The sequence below is a fragment of the Lepisma saccharinum genome, chromosome 5, assembly GCF_977018435.1.
Source record: "Lepisma saccharinum chromosome 5, izLepSacc3.1, whole genome shotgun sequence".
Classification (NCBI taxonomy): domain Eukaryota; kingdom Metazoa; phylum Arthropoda; class Insecta; order Zygentoma; family Lepismatidae; genus Lepisma; species Lepisma saccharinum.
In genome coordinates, this window is record NC_139233.1 from 27,715,679 (window position 1) to 27,737,023 (window position 21,345).

The following is a 21,345-nucleotide window of genomic DNA, read 5'->3' on the forward strand; positions in this document are numbered from 1 at the left end:
GTGCAATTGGCATTGAAATATCATAATACTGTCCAATATTGTGTTGCTTCCCTAAAATGATAGAACATGTGGAAAAAATCTGCATTCTGAGGTGACAGACCAAAAAATTAATTTTGACCAGGTTTTCCATGCATCTGGACCACTTTGACTGTAAGCCTATTTTCTACAGGGTGATCAAAAAGATACACATGGGAAAAACATATTATACAATATTTACAATAAGTGCTGGAAGTGGTCGCCATTGTGAGATTCACACAAGGTGAATATGGTTAATCACGTTTTTCAAGACTCTTCTTAACATTTGCTGTGAAATTGCATCAACGTAGTTTTGAATATTTGCTTGCAATTCTGGAATATTGTGGGGATGTGTTACATTGGTAGCATCCTGAGGTATCCGCACAGGTAAAAGTCAAGTGGTGATAAATCTGGAAACCGATCTGGCCATTTTGAAACCTTACCCTAACAGGAAATCGTACCCAGTAATCTTTGATTACAAAGTCACAGCTTTAACCCCTATGCTACTTGGAATGCTGTTTTGGTTAAATAAAATCCAATTTACATATATTTATCTTTATTTACAATATTTACATTTTTAAACTACCATAGCTTCCGAGATTTTACACAAGGAAATTACAAATAGAAATACACAGACTAGAAGCAACTAGATACAAACAAAGGAAATCATACAGGTGTCTAATGTAGTGAAATTTTAAATGAGCTCCTTAAATAATTTATCAGCCTGATTATCTTTGATTTATTTTGAAAGTGAAGATCAAAAGATAACAATAACGATCAAATAATTAACATTCCATTTTCTGTCTTTTCATAATTTCTAGCAGAGATTCCTGACATAGATACCAAAATAGTGCAAAAACTTCCATTATCTGAACATTTTGACAGATATATCCCACTCCTCTCTTCCCTCCAACAACATGCTCTTGTTCAGATATAATGCAAAATTTAAAGTTTTCATTTATTTTACACAATTACTACATGAAAAAATATTTTAGGGATTAATTGTAATAATTAATATTTTAACATTAAATATCAGTTATAATATTTTGAAGATTCTAATGTAATTCATATTTATTTATTATGAACTTTTTTCTATTTCCAAATGAACATTTTTAAAAAAAATATGACATGTTTGTTCATGTTATAAATTACATATTATGAGAGAAATTATGTTCATAACACTTGACTTTACAGGTTCACTTTATCTCTTATTATGTATTAATTCTTCTTCTTCCTTCAGCATGCAATTTTCAATTATTCATTCTGAATTAAATAATAAAACATATTTTTGAAGATATTATACTCATGATGGATGCAGTAAACACGGTTTAAAATTACTTACGTGAAATTTCTAAATTTCACTTAAGTAATATTATACTCATATATGATAGTAGAAAAACTTTCTTGCATTTTCATGTAATTGTACACAAATGAGATTTGTGATTACTCTCTTCAGTTCCAGCATCAGAATTAGTATTAACTAATTGACAAAAACATTTGGTTCTCTTATTTACATAAGAAATACGGTGAGGGGAGGAATAGTGCACAAAGTTCGTAAAATGATAAGAGTAGATGTATCACTCCATATATAGATTTGGCAAAAATAATTGAACATTCCTTCTCAATGAAAGTACTGTAGAATGATTTGCTATGTCAGTTTTCAATAAACATGAATTCATTGAGTTTCTTTTCAACAAAATGCTCATTCAATTTTTGAAGCTTCCTGGTGGTGAATAATGAAGTGATTCTCTCGGAATATTAGCCAAGCTAGTTGCAGATATGTTTCCAAGCTTTCAGGAGCCAACATCTCTCAACTTCAGGGACTGAAGTAGCGTTGGGCGATATATCATCCAGACAATATCAACTAGACAATATATCACAATATTTTGGCGATATATATTGCGTTGGTGATATATCGTCAGATATTTGGCGATATACACCATGGAAACACTATATCGCCGATACCACAATACAGAAAAATATCGTATCGTCTGTGACGATATATCACCACATCAAATTTCCGATATCGTCCATCCCTACTTCCAAGCTTTCAAGAACTAACATCCCTCTCATATTCAATGATTCAAGTCTTCCAAGCTTTCGAGAGTTAACACCTTCATCTACACGGACTGAAGTGCAGAGATGTATCAATGATAGTTTTTATGTATTTGCTGTGGGAGTCTGGTGCTCATGAACACTTCAGATCACCTTAATCCCTAAAGGTGAGACTGACGCTAGCTTTCAACTTCAATACCTGAAAGTGAGAGTGGTGTTAGCTCTTGACTCCAATCCCTAAATATGAGAATGAAGTTAGCTCTCGAAAGCTGAGAAGCACATCCAGAATCGACCTGGTTAATTTCCCATGAAAATCTCTCTAAGATGCTCATTTATCACCAAAAATAATAGATAAAGTTTTCTTTACAAGTATAAGAAGTAATAATTCGTAAAACTTGATTACCCCACAACCCTTAACACATGAAACAATAAATAAAAATGTAATGTGCACAGCACAAGATTGCATAAATAGCATCCATACTGAACGGTTTACTGTGGCTTATCACAACTCACTGATGTGTTAACTTTTTTTGATTCCATAGAAAATTAGTGTATTGTTATAATGACCACAAGAAAAAAAAACCTTGGACAAAAAGTCCCTGCGCAGCTTTCCCTTCTTCCATTCAGCTCGGGCCACAAGGAAGCATGGTCCACTCTCCCCCTCCCCTCCACATGGGAGTACGGTGCACAGGAGTCGTGGGTCTGCGCAGGTTTCTTTGCTTGTGGTTCCACTATAGGGCATCATCCTTCAATGTACAGTGCAGTACTGATTACATGTATAAATGAGCGCTAATAGCCAAGTGGGTATACATACACAAGTATCATTGGTAACTGTATTGACAACTATGTGAAGTTACAAAATAACATCTTGGAAAATATTATGACAGCACAGCAATGAACATGTATTGTGAACAGTGATCGTGAAATATTTTTATCACGGTCATGTATTTTGTTGCAAAAACCTTTCCCTCCCCCCCCCCTCTTTCTTTTTTTCCCAGTCATGTTTATATTTCCAGAATGTCTGTGTACATAAATATAATTTAAACACAGCAGGGTAAAACTTTCAGTACTTCCAAAAAAAAAAAATAATAATAAATTAAAAAGAGTGAGAAAGAAATTACACAAGATTATAGGTGGTTAACACTGTAAAATTAAATTCCATGATTTCTCCATGTTTTCCAGGAACTTTTAACTTTCCAAACTGCTCTATAAGCTGCACACTGATCAAATGAATCAAGTTATTCAACATTGTTGAAAAATCATGAAAAATACAAAAAGAAAAGTTTTGCACAAAGTATCTCCAAAACTAAACCAGTGGGGAGGAAAAAGTGAAACGGGTTTTGTTTCTAGTACTGGCAAGAGGTTTTTTTAATTGCTCTTTTACAAAATTCCCTCATTTTTGTCACAATCTTTTCACTTCTAAGCTGATTTCCTTGGCGTTTCCAGGATTCACAAGTGAGAAGAAACTGGATTTAATTTAATGGCTGAAAAGTAATTTGCATATGTTGATAGTGGAGATGAATAAATGTTACATTGCACATCTACCACTCGTAATTTAGTTTTTCTGTGAACAATTCTAAAAATAATCAGAGTTTTTGGGATGGCATAAAGAAATCCATATAAAATATTTTGATTATTTAAACTTCAGCTCTTGGCTTCAGAAACTTTACTTCCATTTTTCATAGCAAAAATTAAAGTTTAGAAGCAGTAAATGAACATGTGGTAGTTTAATGCAAATGTGCTTTATCCACAAACACCAAACACCCATAAAACAGCTTAAATAACACATACATAAATAATCAATATGCTCATTATTCATCTTAAATAAGTTACATTTACAAATATGCTAACACTAACTTCTAAGAACAGGTGACATAAAAACACTCATAGTAAGTAAATAGCTTCACTAGCCAAAGTACAAGGATCTTGTTAAGAGTCTACTGTTGAATCTTAATTCTTCACTTTTTTATGGGTATATAATAAATACCAAATAGCTTTCTGGGAAGTATTAATGTGTTATTTTTCTTGTATCTTTACTTTAATGAATATTTATCACATTATGCACAAAAAAAAACAATCACATATGCAAAATTTCAATATTTTCAGTAGTCAGTATTACAGAAGTGCAAAAACAAAATAAAAATGTTCATAACTTATTCAGTTTAAAAGAAGAAAAATCAATTTGTCACTTTGAATAAAGAATATGTCAAGTCATATGTAGCATAATAGTTTTTATGCACTACTGAATATAAATGCAAAAATAAAATACTGTCCTATTCAAGAATATAATAATTATTGAGGTTAAAAATAAAGTAAAAAGTGACCAATTATTTTTAAAGACAAGTAAGTCTAGAGTGTAAGTCCAGTGAAGTGTGTCTCACTAACATAATAGAATCATTGATTGGAAGGGAAAGAAAAAGACAGCTTTCAGGGGCAAAAACCACATTTCCCCACACCGTCCTTCACAGTACAGAAAAGTTTACTATCTCATATGCTTCTAAAAGTACAAATTGTTGGTGTCCTCAATACACCCAGTCTTCAAAGATCAATTCCATGCTGCAGCAGTTTAAGCAATTATAATTACTGATCAATCATACTCGTGACTACTCTCCTGTCTCAAAAGAAGATTGTCTTTCTCTTCTTCCGTTGCATCCTTCCCGTCCTTTTTGGTACGAGACATCTTGGTCAAGCCTTCCGTTAAACCCGACTGAGTTACACTGCAAGAAAATACGGCAGACAGTGATACTGATATCAGGCATAAAACTTACAGCGCTTTTGGACCTTTGGCTTTTGCCAACAAATATGTTTTAAAATTCCTCTCCTTTTGAAAAAAACAAAAAATAAACACCATGATATTCCAAATGGTCAGCATAATGTGCTACAAAAGCAAATATTCCAGGTTCGCATCCTGGTCAGGGTGCGCATAAATACAGGGTGCAGCACTGAACCTGATGGTTTCTAATTACAAATAAAAGCAAAACTCTTTCATGCAACGAAGTCATTTTAATACATGTTGCACTACATTTCAAAATATTCTAGGAAAATAGCATGTGTGGGAGTTTCTTGACAAGGACAAATCATTTTTTGAATAGCACACCTGTGAGGTGCGGCAACCGAATCTGACAGTTTTTAAATCAACACTGAATGGAAGTTGAGAAAAGAGACATTCAGCTGTTCGTTATGTCAAAGAATTCCAGTCAGCATGGAGCTGTGGTCGGCACAACACCCTGCTTTGTGGTTGAGACATTTTTCATAATGAATGTGTGGTAGTAATGCAGCGTGCCTTCCATCAGCACTTTAATATTCATCAGTTAATATTTAATATTTCCAGTTGAATTACAATTATACTGTGGATAAGGAACTTCAAGGAGACGGCATCAACAATGAAAAGAACACATAGTGAACATCGTAAGGTTAGACTCCTGAGAACATCAAACGAGTTTGAGTCTGTTTTGAGGAGTCAATCAAAAAATGAACTGTCCTTGTCTCTCATGCTATTTTCCTAAAATGCTTTGAAATGTAGTACAACATGTATTAAATTGACTTTGTTGCATGAGTTTTGCTTTTATTTGTAATTAAAAACAGCCAGGTTCAGTTGCTGCATACTGTATACCATTACATGTCTCATCACCACTTCGTTATTCATCCTCATTCTCACAATTAACCCAAGTGGTACAAAAACAACATCAAATTAGCAAATTTGAATTTAGATATTCCAAACTCTTAAAAGTTATATCTCTTTAGAATTCGTTCTCAAGCATTCACGTGAATCTTCGTATAGTTGGCTGTTGTGATTTCTGTGATAGAAAATAGACTTACGAAGCCATCAAACTATCATAAATATCTAGAAACTTGAGAAAGCCAACTACATGAAGATTACCTTGAATGCTTTAAAAAGAATTCCAAACAGATGTAAATTTTTTAGACTTTGGAACATCAAGATTGAAAAATTTACATTGAATTTTCGATTGATTTGTTTGGTTTATTTTACTTCGATTTTTCTGCCACTTTCGGGTAATCAAGAAGATAGGGATGACTGATGATATGATGAAATTGATGAATGGACACTCACAAAGAACATCCATGCCCAGGCTAGTATTTGAACCAAAGTCCCCTGTATCATCGTGCTAACCACTCTGCCATGGAGGCTGGTAGGAATTTTCAAAAACAACTTTGCTGACACAAGTAAAGATGCAACTTAGCTTTCTACATACACTGTCCTGCTTGGTTCCTTTTCAAACTGAAACACAAAGACGTTATAAATATATAGGCTCCTTGGTAAATCCAGCAGTTGAATAATTTGAACACTGAGAGAAAGTGGAAAATTATGCTGTTCACAAATATCCAAGAGTGATATTTTATAAAATTGTAGATCAGACTTACCAGCTATTGAAATTATCACTTTCAAACTATTCCTATTTAATAGATAAGTCCAGGAGGTCTCCAATTGTTCTGCTGTGCTTTTTCTTGGTAGTCTTCAGCTTCCACATCCTCATTTCTCTGATATTCTCCATCCTTTCAAACCACTTTCCTTTCACTTGTTTTTCTTTTACGGTTATGTGTAATTTCACCTTTAAGCTAGGGGTGAGCTAATACTGATGCTGATGTATTGGCATCAGCCGATTTCATTGTGTAACGTATCGGTAGGAATCTCTGCTACAGACCAATACTTTTGCAGAGTTTGCATACTTCGTTGTCAGAAAAAAAAGGGATGGGACTCGATGCATGATCACCCAATGGAAATGGCACTCTCGCAGGCCCTGGCCTTTAGAGAGCTGTTGCACCATGGAGCTTAGAGTTTTGCATATTTTGCAGGATCCATATAAAACTCACACAACACTTTCCTAGTCTCATTATTCTTGATTCGAAATCTATATTTATTTTGTACAGTTATGGACACTTCTGGGTTGTAGCAATCCCATTGACTTTTAATGGGATCACTACAACCCAGACTGTACCAGTATTGTGTGAAAAAAAAGGTTTTTTTTATTACATTAATGGCTGCTTTAATGTTTCAGAGCAATTTTTTAAATATTTTGGAACAAAAGTGGTACATTGATGCACATAATTGTAACGGAATACTTACATATTAATAATAATAATAAATAATTTTGAACAACTTTTAATTCTTATAATTTTCAAACATCAGCATTGATAGCAGTAAGATTATCAGCATTTGCATTGGTTTAACATGTTATTTTACTATAAACTCAATGGCATAACAACCCTCCAAGGCCCATTGTCAATGAGTAACATATGGTTCATCCAATGAATCATGTCACTGTTATCTGAACTTTTTGACCAAGGTAAATTATTTTTTAACAAAAAGTTCAGTCAACACTAAAATTTTGAAACTCCATGCAGGAATCGAACCTGATACTGCTGCGCAAGTATTAATAATTCCGCTACGAGAGAACTTCCGAAATGGTACTGGCTTAGCCTTCAGAATATTCCAACCAGAATTTTTCCTGAGAGAGTCATTTGGTCATATTTATTGATAAAGATATCGTTCAGGTTCTGGATGAAATGCTTGCCATTTTATCAGACTTGTCCACTATAAATGCCTGTAAATTTTCCAGCTGGTTATGTTAGTGAAAATTTCATATAACTATACCCCACTAGAATATTAACTCTTGAGACGACTAGGCTGTTTTCTGTAGTATCAGCTCCAACATCATGGCTATGTGCAGGAGAAGTTTTGTATTTCCACGTTGCTGTTATTTGATGTACTCTGATTAATTCACTACCTTTACTGCTGTGACACACACACATCCTACATGCCACAACTCATGTTAATGAGGGCAGTGACCCTTTGGAGTTAATCCAACAGTAACAAAAACAGCAACTAAGAAATATTAAACTTTACATACACAATATATTAAGAGCATTTACACGGTGGTCACTCTATGATAAAATTCAAGTATAATTCACAGTTTTCAAGGCGAACTTTCCAAAAATTCAGGGGCATAAACATGTACATTTAAACTATATAATTTAAGGTGCAGAGTTTACATTTGCCATTTCACATACTCGGATTCAAAATACATCTAAAAACACAAGTCACAAATGTTACAGGATATTCTATTTTTTTTAAAAAAAAAAAAAAAAAAAGTAAATTGTACAATAATTTCAAACTCAAATTTACCTAATAAACTTCCAAATATCTTAGTTTGCAATAATTTTCAGTGTGTTAAGATAGATTGTTCTTCAAAGGACACTAACAAAGTAAAGGAATTGAGAGAATTCGGTTTTATTTTCCACGCAGCTTTATCTTTTCTTTTTCTTCTTCGATAAAAAATAATGACTAAACTGAGAAAACTTGCTTCCGAGCATTAATAAATATGTATAAATTCAATGGAACTTGGAATAGAAAAATTCATGCAGAATTCCCAGAGCCAATAACTCACGCATAATTCCTGGAATTCCCAGTGAGTAGCCACCCTGATTTACCATACCCAACCATGAAGTCAAGACTATTCTCAGCAGGGGCGGCCGCTCATAAGGATGATACGGACGCCGCACTGCCGTGTGTAACCACAAGTGAACAAACATTACATTAACATTTATATATTAGCTTTTACATTGTCTGAATTGAAAATATTCCATTGCTTATAGATCGTTGGTTAGTCGGTTCTGTATTCCTTCTTCCGCGACAATTGCGAAGTTTGCACGCCACCGTGCGGGGGAATACGGAACTTCGAGAGAAATCTGGCGGGGCGCCGTCCTCCCACTTTACGAGACGTAGAGCATTCTCAGGCGCGGCTGCGAGGGGTATAAGGCGAGGAAACTGGCTGAATAACACGCGCTGGATCTGTGCCTGGGAGGACGGAGGGTTTGTCGTCCGAAACTCACCCCTTAGGCGAAACTGGCCTTCTCTCTGGAGAACGGTAAACAATGAAGAGTTGCCAGAAGCAACGAAGTTAACAGAAGATAGAAAATTACCAACAGTTGAAAAAAATCATTCTGTATTCCATAATCTTATTCTCTTATGACATAAGAGTAGAGAAATAAATAACGCAATTTCCAAGGAGGAAAGAAAATATCGGTAACTGAAAATGTACAGACTCTTGCTTGATTTTTGTTATTTACCGTCGCTTTCTGCTACTTTTCGGTAATCACGACGATGAGGATGAACGATGATATAATGAAATTGATGGAAGAGCACTCACAAAGAACACACATACCCATGCCGGGATTCGAACCCAGGAGCCCTGGCTTTGTAATGCGGTATGCTAGCCACGGAAGTCGGCTATAGATTCTTGTTACACGCAAAATTATCGTATAAATGTGTTGTATTTTTTCTGAGTTTAGTGAAAAGTACATTTGGATTACAATGATGTGGAGTACATCATGTAGATTTAATTACATGTTTTGATTAGCACGTTTGAAAAAAATCCCGATAATGTGACAAAGTTCTCCAATTTATTTTCAAGGCGGATGTTAAATAAATTAGAAACTCGTCATCTAAACTCACCAAGAGCCGCTACAGGAACCTGTGAACTACAAATTTCTGAAAATTTGGCAAAATTGCCTGGCAACCCCGAAGCAATAAAACGACGGGATGGTTGGGAAGACTATAGTATTGACACTTGTTGTTTTTCGTTTTCCATGGAAAAGTGAAGCTTTTTCGGTAGTTGTGTATTTGTCGCGATGAACAGTGTGGAGAAATTGTTGGTGTGAAGTTTTTCTACCAGAAGTCTGAAGTCTTGACGAAAAAATAAACATAAAAAAACCTAGGCCGAATTTGAATCTAGAACAAGTGTCAAAGAAGGGAGGTCGTGAGTTCATTCTCAAATTTCGCGTTGAAGGACAGAAGGATGAATTTCAGTTACAAGCATGACTGAAGATTTCTGGTAAGTTTGAAGTTTTTACTTTAGAGCTTCTGGTAACGCAGATATCACCTTTCCAGTGAGATATTTATTTTGGTGCCCTATTTCACATATCAATTAGTAATGTTGGACAGGAAACTTTTTCTGTGTAACTTTTTTACTAGAACTTTTCACCATCAATGCACGTAAATATTCGTCATTGTGCTTATCAAGTTGTGTAAAAATTAATATCCTTTCTTCTGAATTTTCCCCTCTCTTAAACGACTAATTCTGTTAGAATTCTATTTCTTCTTCCATCTTCTTTGCATTACTGTTAAATAATTATTAATTTAAAACGTGTAAAACATGATATTCGGTAAACACGAACGTATCAGTTTCTTATCACGTTGGCTGTTATACGAAATTCACCATTTAAACTCACATTACTAGTAGAGCAAATTTGTGCCGGCCCCCGTGGCGGAGTGGAGTCGACCTCCGTGGCGGAGTGGTTAGCAGAGCGCGCTACAACGCCAGGGGTTCCAGGTTAGAGTCCCGGGTAAGGCATGGGTATTTGTGTTTGTCTAGATGATAAGAAACTGAGAAACTGTAACAATTGAAAAGTGTAAAGGAGAGAAAAAGTGTAAATGGTGGGGGATACCTCCGTGTAAGGGGTATTTCCTTTTTTTAAAAAAAAAAAAAAGTGGTTAGCACATCGCGCTACGACGCCGGCCGGGGGTCTCGGGTTCGAATCCTGCCTGGGTATGGATGTTTGTGAGTACCCATTCATCAATTTCATCATATCACACATCCCCATCTTCGCAAATTAGCCAAATGTAGCACAAAAGGCAAAGTAAAATAAAGCAAATCAATAGAGCAAATTTGTGAGTTATCGCCCCTCCACTTTGGTTCACCACGAGCCGCCACTGATTCTCAGTGCAAAGTATCAAATCATGTACTGCTCTAACTAAATTTCTGAGAAACAAAATATTTTTTCTAGAAGTATACAATCCACTTACAATTTGTAAATGTCACTATTTAAAGAAAAATTAATGTCTTGGAAACTAGGAACAATAGTTTGATTTGATTGATTGATTGATGTGGTTTATTTAACTGCATTTCTGATAATTTAGGCTAATCACAAAGATGAGGAAGAGTGACGATATGATGAAATTGTTGAAGAGACACTCGCAGAGAACACTCATGCTCAGGCCGAATTTTAACCTGGGCCCCCTGTAGTTTGATTTGATTTGATTTGATTTTTGTTATTAACCATCATTTTTCTGTCACTTTTGGCAAGATGAGTAATGATATGGTGACATTGATAGACACCCATGTTCAGGCTGGGTTTTGAACTCAGGACCCCTGACATCATAACGCAAAACTAGCAACAATAGTGTTAAAGAATCTCATTTAATTCACCATCGACCGGGCTATCAGATCGCCCTGCAAAAGGACCCATGTGTTAACCAGTAGTTAGAAGAAAAGAAATATTTACATATAAAAGTCACAAAAAATAACCTCATAGACAATGGCACAATTGGATACTTGCATGTTTACTGAGGAAAAGCAATTTTTGAATTAAAAAACATCACTCACGTGTAATAAATGTTATTCAATTTAGTAATATCTCACAAACCAAGAATAGTAGAGCTACAAAATCCTATCATTTTACATTCATCACAGATTAGGATATAAAGCCATTCTCATAAAGTATTTTTGTTTGTTTCACATCGTTTTTTTGCTACTTTAGGCCAATAACAATGATGAGAACGAGTGATGACTAAGAGGAAACTGATGAAGGAACGAAACAAACATGCTCAGGCCAGGGCTTGAACCTAGGAAGTTCAGTGGCAAGATCGAAAGTCGGCCAATTTGTGTGCTCAGCCACCAGACCGGCACCATGCACTTTCATAAAGGATCTATGCATTTGAGTAGTTAGAAGTAGTAATTACAAAAACAAACTTTCATAAAACCTGAAAGTTGCATTGTTACAGGGGTAGACAAAACTTAAAATAATTCAGACACCAGCCCCTTTTTCTCAGCAGCCAGCCATTTTTTTTTATTTTTCCAAATACGAGCTAAGAAAGCCATTAATCCAACGAAGATAAACTATGATATGTGATTTTCGAACATTTAATTTGTTAATTAATACAAGATTGAATTGAAAGTAATTAATTCTTGCGCCGGAGTGGCCTTCCTAAAGAAGGCTCAACTATGGTAACAGCATGGACTATCATATTGCTGCACAAGTTAAAATTTGTCTTGCAACAGTGCAAAAATTTACCTAGTCTTACCATAAATACTGTCCCAAAGTTGTAAGTAAATAGACACAAAATGGTGAGAGATATTGTAATATCAGAATAACATGAGGTGCATGGATGCATTAAGAACCAAAATCACAAATAATTATTCGAAATGGCCACCTTTAGCACTGACAAACTTCTGAAGTCTTCGTGGCCACGCATCAATGGAATTACGCAACACATCAAGTGGAAACTCCGCAGCTGCCTTCTGAAGAGACCGCTTTAAACTGTCAATATTGGGATGTCTCTTCTTGCAAGCCATCTCCTGAAGCTTGGACCACAATTTGTAGTCCAAAGGGTTTAAGTCTGGACTGGCAGAGGGACAATCTGACGTAGATATGAAGTCAGGAACATTTGCCTCCAACCACTGCTGGGTGGTGCGTGCTTTGTGTGCTGGGGCTGAGTCCTGCTGGAAGCTCAAGTTCTCTCCATGGAAGATGGTGTCGGTAAGATTCTTGCTTAGTTTCTCAAGCACTGTCTGCTGGTACACTTTGGCTGATGTTTTTACCCCTTTTTCACAGAAATGGGGCGTGCCCTCATAGCAAATGTTCCAGACTTCATTTCCACTTCAGATTGGCCCTCTGCAAGTCCGGACCTATACCCTTTGGACTACAAATTGTGGTCCAAGCATCAGGAGATGGCTTGGAAGAAGATACATCCCAATATTGAAAGTTTAAAGCGGTCGGTCTCTTCTGAAGGCAGTTGCTCATTTTCCAGTCGATGTGTTGCGTAATTCAATTGATGCGTGGCCACGAAGACTTCAGAAGTGTGTCAGTGCTAAAGGTGGCCATTTCGAATAATTATTTGTGATTTTGGTTCATAATGCATCCATGCACCTCATGTTATTCTGATATTACAATATCTCTCACCATTTTGTGTCTATTTACTTACAACTTTGGGACAGTATTTATGGTAAGACTAGGTATAATGGCATGATTATTATTTTGATTTAATGATATACGCAATACGGAAAACATGCAAACATTAAAAAATACATACTGTACTCTTATTTTTTTAAAAAGATGATGAAAATTTCCGTATCCAAACTAAATATTTTTTTTAAAAAAAAGAATTTTAAATTCAGGTGCCAGGTAAAAATTTTCAGGCACCATGTTGACCAGGCACTCTATATTTGTTATGATGCAAATATCAATTCATCCTCGATTGTACTGGTGGAAAGTAATACAATATTCTGCACATTACACGTAATCAGATTGAGACTAAGAAATCAACTAAACCCTACGGTGAGAACTGCCTAACAGCTCTCTCTGAATGAACTGTGATCAGTGTGACCAAACCGGTGCACAAGAGAGGTAACCATTTAACTACAAGAGAAGTTGAAGGACAATGCAGAAAAACAGTGTCTGCTGCCTCTTAAGCGGATGAATGTTGCAGTAAACATTGAAATGAAGCCGATAGAGAAAAACAGGTACACTATGAGTGGACATGTCTTGCCAAAGGTAATAAATACAGGGACTGGATTCCTGTGGCATGAAAATGCAAACACAACAGTGTATACACCCATCCTTCACTCCAAAGAACTCAACGTTACTTTCATTACAAAAGGACAAAACTGTCACATATTTTATATGAAAAAATCATAGTTAGAGGCACGAATTTTGCACAAGGAATATTTTTTATTTCTTGATTTTGCCATTTATTCATTTTTCAAAACTTATTTTTAAAAAATAGTTACTCCATAAAATAGGAATAGTAACTTTCCTGGCGATGTGTTACTCAATGCAAGACCTTATCATTTACATACGATTGACATGACAATTTTATAAAAGACAGTCCAAATACAGATATAAACTTTCCTTATTAGCACAGGTGAAAAAACTTGTACTTAAGAAAAAATATATCTTTGACATTTTTATGCTGAGTAGAATTTTAAAAAAAAACTTTCTTTAACTCGAATTGAGGATATCCAATCATTCGAAGGAAAAAAAAAATGTCAATCTGCGCAATGTTGTCTTTAATTGCAATATTGAAATACATTGGTTAGTCTAGAAACCAAGACTTCAAGAACTTCAACATTCCATAGTCTTTACAGATCAATATGTAAAAACCCATCCCTTTATTCATATTAAAAAAAAAAAAACCAAAAAACAGGAAGGCTTGGTACTCACACTACATCCATTTCCTCATCATCATCGTCTAGGTTGACCTGGAAATATGGATTGGCTGAAGCTGGCCTGAACTTGTAGCCGGTTAGTACGAAGAACACATAGGTGGCCATTTCTCGGAACATCTCATCAAGCCACTCGTACTGGAATGGTACTGTTATCTGAAAGAAATTTTTGTATGTTATTAGAAATATTCATTGCCATTATATGACACTTTCTATCAAAACAGATGCAGTTTTACATAGGAAGCAAATTTAATAAACAATTAGAAAAATTACTTTTTTTTTTGGTGGAACACTAATCACACTTAATTACTAAAATAGCTCATGCTAACAGATTCAATACACTTCATAGGGATGAACAAACATACAAAATTTTGCTGATACCTATATGAAATTTACTGATTCAATATAAAATTATGAATATTTCTTGAAGAACCTGAATCGTTCCTTCACATTTTTAACCTTCAAATGCAGAGCATGTAAGATTTTCAAAATTTCTATGGAACAAATTTAAGAGTATGTAGTTTCATTTCCACAATATTTTTGGTACCTCACTGCATTTTTGAAAAGAACACACCTGAAAATTACTTGCCTGGAGAGGGTATAGTGTTAAAACAGGTTTACCTTTGCAAAAACATACATACATAAAACAAACCAGCATACATCTATTATACCTTAAAAATCATAAAATATAATAACAAAATGACAGAATTTTGCACCAAGTCACATGCTATTTATGGATACATCAGATTGGTAAAAATTATTGGCAATTTTATTGAAAAACTGATGCATTGATAACTATACCTGTTGATACTGATAGAGTAAAAAAAAAGGAAACAATAGGAAAAGCAAAGAATGTTTTGTAACTATTAAGCTAGCATCTACAAATATGCTTCTGCATAGGACGTAAAATTTAAAATGCAGGTTTTATTTTTTAACGAATTTATATTCTCAGATCAGAGATGTCTAAAACAATGAAATTCAATCACTATTAGGTACACTACTGTTCAGATAAGGCAGCACATACTTCAACTGGGCAACTTATAAAGTGTATCATTTCATGTAAACAGCAGTGTACAATAAACATTTTGCACTCTTCAAAGGTAACAAATTACGTCCAAGTAATAATACTTTGCAGATGCCATTATGGTATTTACCTTGAGCAAATATACTATTATCCTAGTGAAGTAAATGTAACAGACGATCATTATGTAGAAGTGCCGGAAAAGCTTCAGTTTCCTTAAATTCATTGCAGCTTTGCCGTCTATGTGAGAAGCCTCCTGAAGATGTCGTATTGACCTGCAGCAAAAGGTTGTACATACAATCAATAGCTCTATAATGGTGATTGAAAATTAAATATGAGACATTCAAAATTTTGAATCCATAGACAACTTCTTCAATTTTAATGTTATTTATTACAGTTTCAATCTTTACAAATATATATTCAATTGATGCACATTTAACATTTTTACTACAAAATGAGTTAAGATTTTTTAAATAGAAAATCCTACTAAAAATATTAGAAGAGGAAATAACATGTGTGTGTGTGTGTGTGGAAAAGGTTATGTAATAGTAAACTGCATACTTAATGTTAGATTATTCAATTCAGTATTAGAGTAATTAAATCTAGAATACTTCTATGGACAATCAGATTGATGAATTGATTTAACATTGGTGGGTGCATTGGCACAACTGCACCCTTTAATGCATACCGGGAAATATCCCCTTATCTAAAATTCTTACTTAAATGTTAAAAGAAGCCCCTTGAGAAAAGTTAAAAGTGCAAGGTTGTAAAGCGACCTGCACAAAACTAACACCACACATTAAAAAGTAAGAACAACTAAAAACTTCCTCACAGACAGTGGAAGAGACCAGCTCTTCTCAAAAACCTAAACACATTTGGTAAAACAATGTCGTCATCTCCCAACAGAGATGACAGACAATTGGGAAGATTAAAATGTCTGAATACATGCACAAGAAAGGATAGAAACGTTTACACAGTCCTTGTTGAGAAATTTGGTGATAAGAAAACTGTAAGGTCAAGATGGAGATAGAATGGCAACAGTAAGATGGACCTCAAACAAATTGGTAAGGATGATTACGAGTGGATTAATCAGGATGGGGATAGATTGATTGATTTGGTATATCTCACTTAATTTTTCTGCTACTTTTCACTAATCGCGAAGATGTGGATGAGTGATGATATGATGAAGGGACACTCAAGAACACCCATGCCCAGACCGGTGTTCGAACCCGGTATCTCTGGCGTCATAGTGCACTATGCGAACCACTCCAACATGGAGGTTGGCAGGCTCAGGATAGAGACAGACTGAAAACTTACATTGTTCTGGCAACAACCTTCAGGCTTAGGAATATTACAGAATAAGTTAGTAAACTATAAAAAAATGAACTGTAAGGTGGTGCAGAGGTTGTCAACAAGTTGTTTATATTCTTTTTCAGTTCTTGAAGCTCTTCTTGCATAAAACTATGAGAATAAACATAGTGATGGATGATTTGCTTGGCAATATTTACACATCCCACCATCATACTGGAGTTGCCCAGTAATAATCTGCCATATCTGGATATTTTGCACCAAGCTAATATTGGTGCAATTTTAGTACTTGGTTTTAGTAAAACATCCTCCAGCACACACACACACATATATATATCGTCACAATCTTCCTGAGAAACATGTGATACAGACTTCAGACAACTGACAACCTCTAATAACAATTACTTCATATATGTTACTAATCTTCCTACTAACCAAACAACTGGGAAGAGAATGGCTCCACAGCAAAGCAGATCAACCAGTATGAATACGTCTCGCCATGTTCTATGTTCTGTGTCTCCTTCCTCAGATTCCTCAATGATGATCTCAGCGACGTTGGCCAACACCTGTCAATTAATTCACATTTCAATCAGAAAATAATGCTAAGAACAACAAATTAGGTATGGGACAGCTTAATCAGCACTTTAGGGGCATGCATATTTAGTTTTTGACGAAAACCCAAAATGTGAAATAACACTTTGTAATGTTCATTTTTCATGTTTTGGAAAGATGTGAGGTGCAGTTTGCTACCATGTCGTCACAAAATGATGCAAAATACGAAATAAACTCTTAAACAAGAAATTTAGGGTTTATTAATCAACAAGAAACTCTCCAGAGGTCTGAATTATCCTGAGTGTTATGCAAATCATGGAAAATTGATTCATTCTGCTTTAAATATTTGAGATGCAAAAATGGACTCCTTTAGACAGGAATAAATTTAATCCTATCATAACAATGCAAATGTGGTATTAGAAGTGAAATGTTAACTTTGTGCAATAAGTATAATTTTAAAATTAATTTTAGGTTTTTATTCACCATTTTAATACTGAAATGCCATTCTATACCTAGTCGTATCATAAATACTGACAGAAAGTTTGAGGCAGTGTGTACAACCGGTTTTCAAGGTTGCGGCCAACCTTCCTGTACAAGAGGCTGGAGTGGGCCATTGCGAGTTGAGCTGTCATAGAGGAAGTGTGTTCGTAAAAGTGTAGCTATGGAGTGGGGCGAATACGAAAATCGTGTGGCAGTAATAGCGCTTCATAAAGTGGGTCAAACAGCCCCATGATATTCAGAACACTTAAAAAGTTGAATATCAGCAAATCTTTCGTGTATCGGACCATCAAGCGATTCACGGAGACTGGGACAGTTGATGATCGCCCAAGGCAAGGCCGCCCATGCAGCATACGAACCAAAAAGTTAGTGCAAGCAGTGGCAGCCCGTATTCGGAGAAATCCTGTATGAAAGCAGGCAGTGCTTGCTCGTGAGCTGAACATTCCCAAAATGTCAGTGTCTCGTGTGTTAAGAAGTGACTTTGGAGTTGAAGGCTTACCGGCGAAGTACAGGTTACTTCATCAATGCACGTCTGAAAGAGCAGAGGGTGATAAAAGCAAAACGCCTCCTGCAACGTTACGCCAACAATGGCCACAGGAAAATTCTTTTCACAGATGAAAAGATATTCAACATTGAGGAAACTTTCAATTGCCAAAATGACCGGGTGTATGCGTCAACATCCCACGAAGCTCGGGAGAAAGCCCCGAAGATCCAGAGGGGTCATCATCCGGCCTCAGTCATGGTTTGGTGGGGCGTGGCGTATGATGGCACCACCAAGCTGCATTTTTGTGAAAAAGGGGTGAAAAAGGTCAGCCAGAGTGTACGAAAATACTGTGTTGAACCAGTGAAGCTTTGAGTGACACTTTGTTCAGGAACCAACATTGGACCTTCCAACAGGATTCCGCACCAGCCCATAAGGCACACTCTACCCAGGAGTGGCTCAAGAGCAATGTCCCGGACTTCATTGCTCCAGCTGATTGGCCTGCTAGCAGCCCTGACCTCAACCTGTTAGACTACAAATTGTGTATTACGGTCCGCTCTAACGGGGTTGCCCAAGCCTGTCTATTCTGTGAGGTTACTTATCTCTCCTAAATTGTCACTCCCACTTATCACATCCAAGATTCCAACAACCTAACGTTCTCACGATCAGTTCCCTCTCACTTCATAGAATAACCGTACGGTCGCGCCGGCGACGATTGATTGGTCTCAACAAGTCAATCCCTGCTAGTAAGAAATAGTACAACTATGTCTCTAGTTTACATTGATTTAAGATGAAATAAGAGAAATTCAAAAATTAGTCAATCTGTTGAAAACCACCCTGTATTAAGCAGATGCACAAAGCAGTTACTGAAAATCCCTTAATTAGTGTCCTCGCTCTTTCCCTGCATCATGCCTGGTAAGTCTGAAAGATCAATTCGTGGTAAGACGTGAATATGTCAATTCACTGTCACTCTTTTGATTTACGAATTAGAACAAGTTCAGTATTATGCTTGAAAAATATCAATAATGTCAAACAAACACTCGGACATCACTCTCACCTGAAAGAAATTTCATGGTTAGTAAATATTCACAGATGGAGAACTAGACATCATGCATGAGCACCTTGGTGAATTATAACTCACTCGTACATTCTATTATTTATTCAATTTAGTGACTAATCCAAATTTACATCAAATGTTGCAATTAGTTTGAATGATAATCCTTTGGTACCAAATAAACAATTTATGTTTATTAATTCTTGATTTACCAACAATGACGTTAACTTTACTGTTTAGAATACTCGAGGTACCTCTTTTTCAAAAACTAGACTGAAGTTAAGATTAACCGTCAAATAAATTTTCACGTTCTGACAAACCAGCTGGTGCACCAGTAAATCTAAATAATACATGCACGAACTAAATATTACCAAAATGACCTCATATTATGACAAAGCAGGTTTCAATATATATCCAAAGTCAATTGTACTTTCTAGTAGCTATTCATATTTGATCTGTCCGTGCACTGGTCGTTACCCTACCCAATAGCGCTAATACCAATTGTTCATGCTCGAGCAACGCGAAGAAAGGTATACGTGACGTCACGATATCGTACGATCAAATTATACTGTTCTTGCCACGTTTCTTCAGTTACCAGCTGCGGAACATATTATGCATGGTTTAGATTTAATTTTCTTAGAGAAAATTTCGTCGACGAAAGATATCTTTTCTCTATTCAATATGGCGGCTTCCGCTGAGCCACATGTACACCTGGATTTAAGCTGAATTTTGCGATCCAGTACTGTGAATGACACTTTTGACAGTTAGTACAATAACTAAAAATTGTATGTGATGTGTATTTTATTTTCTCTCGTCGCGATTAACATGAAGGTAGTTTCACCCGACGTCGATTTCTGTCTCGACCGTCGCTGCACTTGAACGAACGAATGGCCTTACCTCATGGGCGAGCTCTCATCTTTCACATTTCACAGTCCACGCAGCTGTTACTCACAGCTAATTATAACCACAATTCATCTGCATCCCCATTTAGGTGATCACGAATACACTTTCGTTCTGGTTTTTCGTTCAAAACCGTGCAAAACTTGTCAATTCTATTGCGCAGTTTTCTTGTCATCCACCAGCTTTTCCCTCCATGCTTTGGGTGCGTTCATTATTTTTTTCCACGCCAGACGCAGTCTCCGAACACTTCATAACCAAACTCCATTGCACTTTCACACGCAAATCACTTTAACGTCCACTTGTTTCTAACTACTACAGGTGCGTGTGTTAAGGTACAATTATCAATTACTTATATTCCCACTTTAGAATTTTATTATTAGAATACTCCCTCGAGACGTAGATATTTTGATGTCTCTTTTCCATCACTTCCGCCTCCGAGTTTCCGAACACTACCGTTTCTTTATGATTAGTGAAAATGTCCCTCATCAAGTGATAATTAGATTAAAAGTATTCACGTAAATTTGAAACTAAATATTTGATGGCTGTTAAGTTCCCAATGAATAAACTGAAAGTTCTACAAAAAATTTAATAATATTTACTACTAATTCAACTAGTATTTCCACCCTTTTTTAGATTAATACAAAGAGCGACCTCTAGCGGTTAAATTTGTAACCCTAATTTCCAGATCAAGTTATCCCCGTAAGCAGCTGCCCTCTCTCGTGAATTTCTCCGAGTTTCGTGTGCGTTCACACCATGGACGAGCAATTTCTATAGGTTAGGTCAGTTCTCCAACCATCAGAATTTTACTGTAGCTGGCTTACGTTTTATCAACAAGGGAATTATGACTCCAAACCGTCATATGTGGTCAGTGCTTGAGGGCATGGTCTGTAGGAGGAGGCATGCCAATATTGACAGTCTGAAACGGTCCCTGGTGAAGGCAGTGGCGACTTCCCCTACGGAGACAGTGCGTAATGCTGTAGATGAGTGGCCGCAGAGACTTCAGGCCTGTGTGAAGGCCAAAGGTGGCCATTTTGAAAAATGATTGGTGTTATGTGTTCGTTAGACCTGTAAGTAACCTATACAATCAGGACATTAAAGTATCTTTAACACTTTCGTCATAATTCACTTTCAATGTTGTGTCAGTATTTATGATATGACTAGGTATACTGCTTTTGTCCCGAAATATGACCAGTTTTTGTAACAAAATCATGATCTTTCA

At 36.0% G+C, this 21,345-nt stretch overlaps 1 protein-coding gene across 1 annotated transcript in view; it reads right to left on the minus strand.

Moving 5' to 3' along the window:
- Window positions 1-564: 564 nt before the first annotated feature.
- LOC145987727 (protein GPR107) overlaps window positions 565-21,345 on the minus strand; it is a 54,130-nt gene continuing 33,349 nt past the window's right edge. Inside the window, exons 10-13 of the mRNA XM_083122325.1 lie at window positions 17,077-17,207; window positions 15,467-15,608; window positions 14,311-14,468; window positions 565-4,787 (exon numbers count right to left, since the gene is read on the minus strand). Coding sequence (XP_082978451.1) covers window positions 4,658-4,787; window positions 14,311-14,468; window positions 15,467-15,608; window positions 17,077-17,207 — 561 coding nt within the window. The 3' untranslated portion in view covers window positions 565-4,657. The remainder of the gene's footprint in view (window positions 4,788-14,310; window positions 14,469-15,466; window positions 15,609-17,076; window positions 17,208-21,345) is intronic.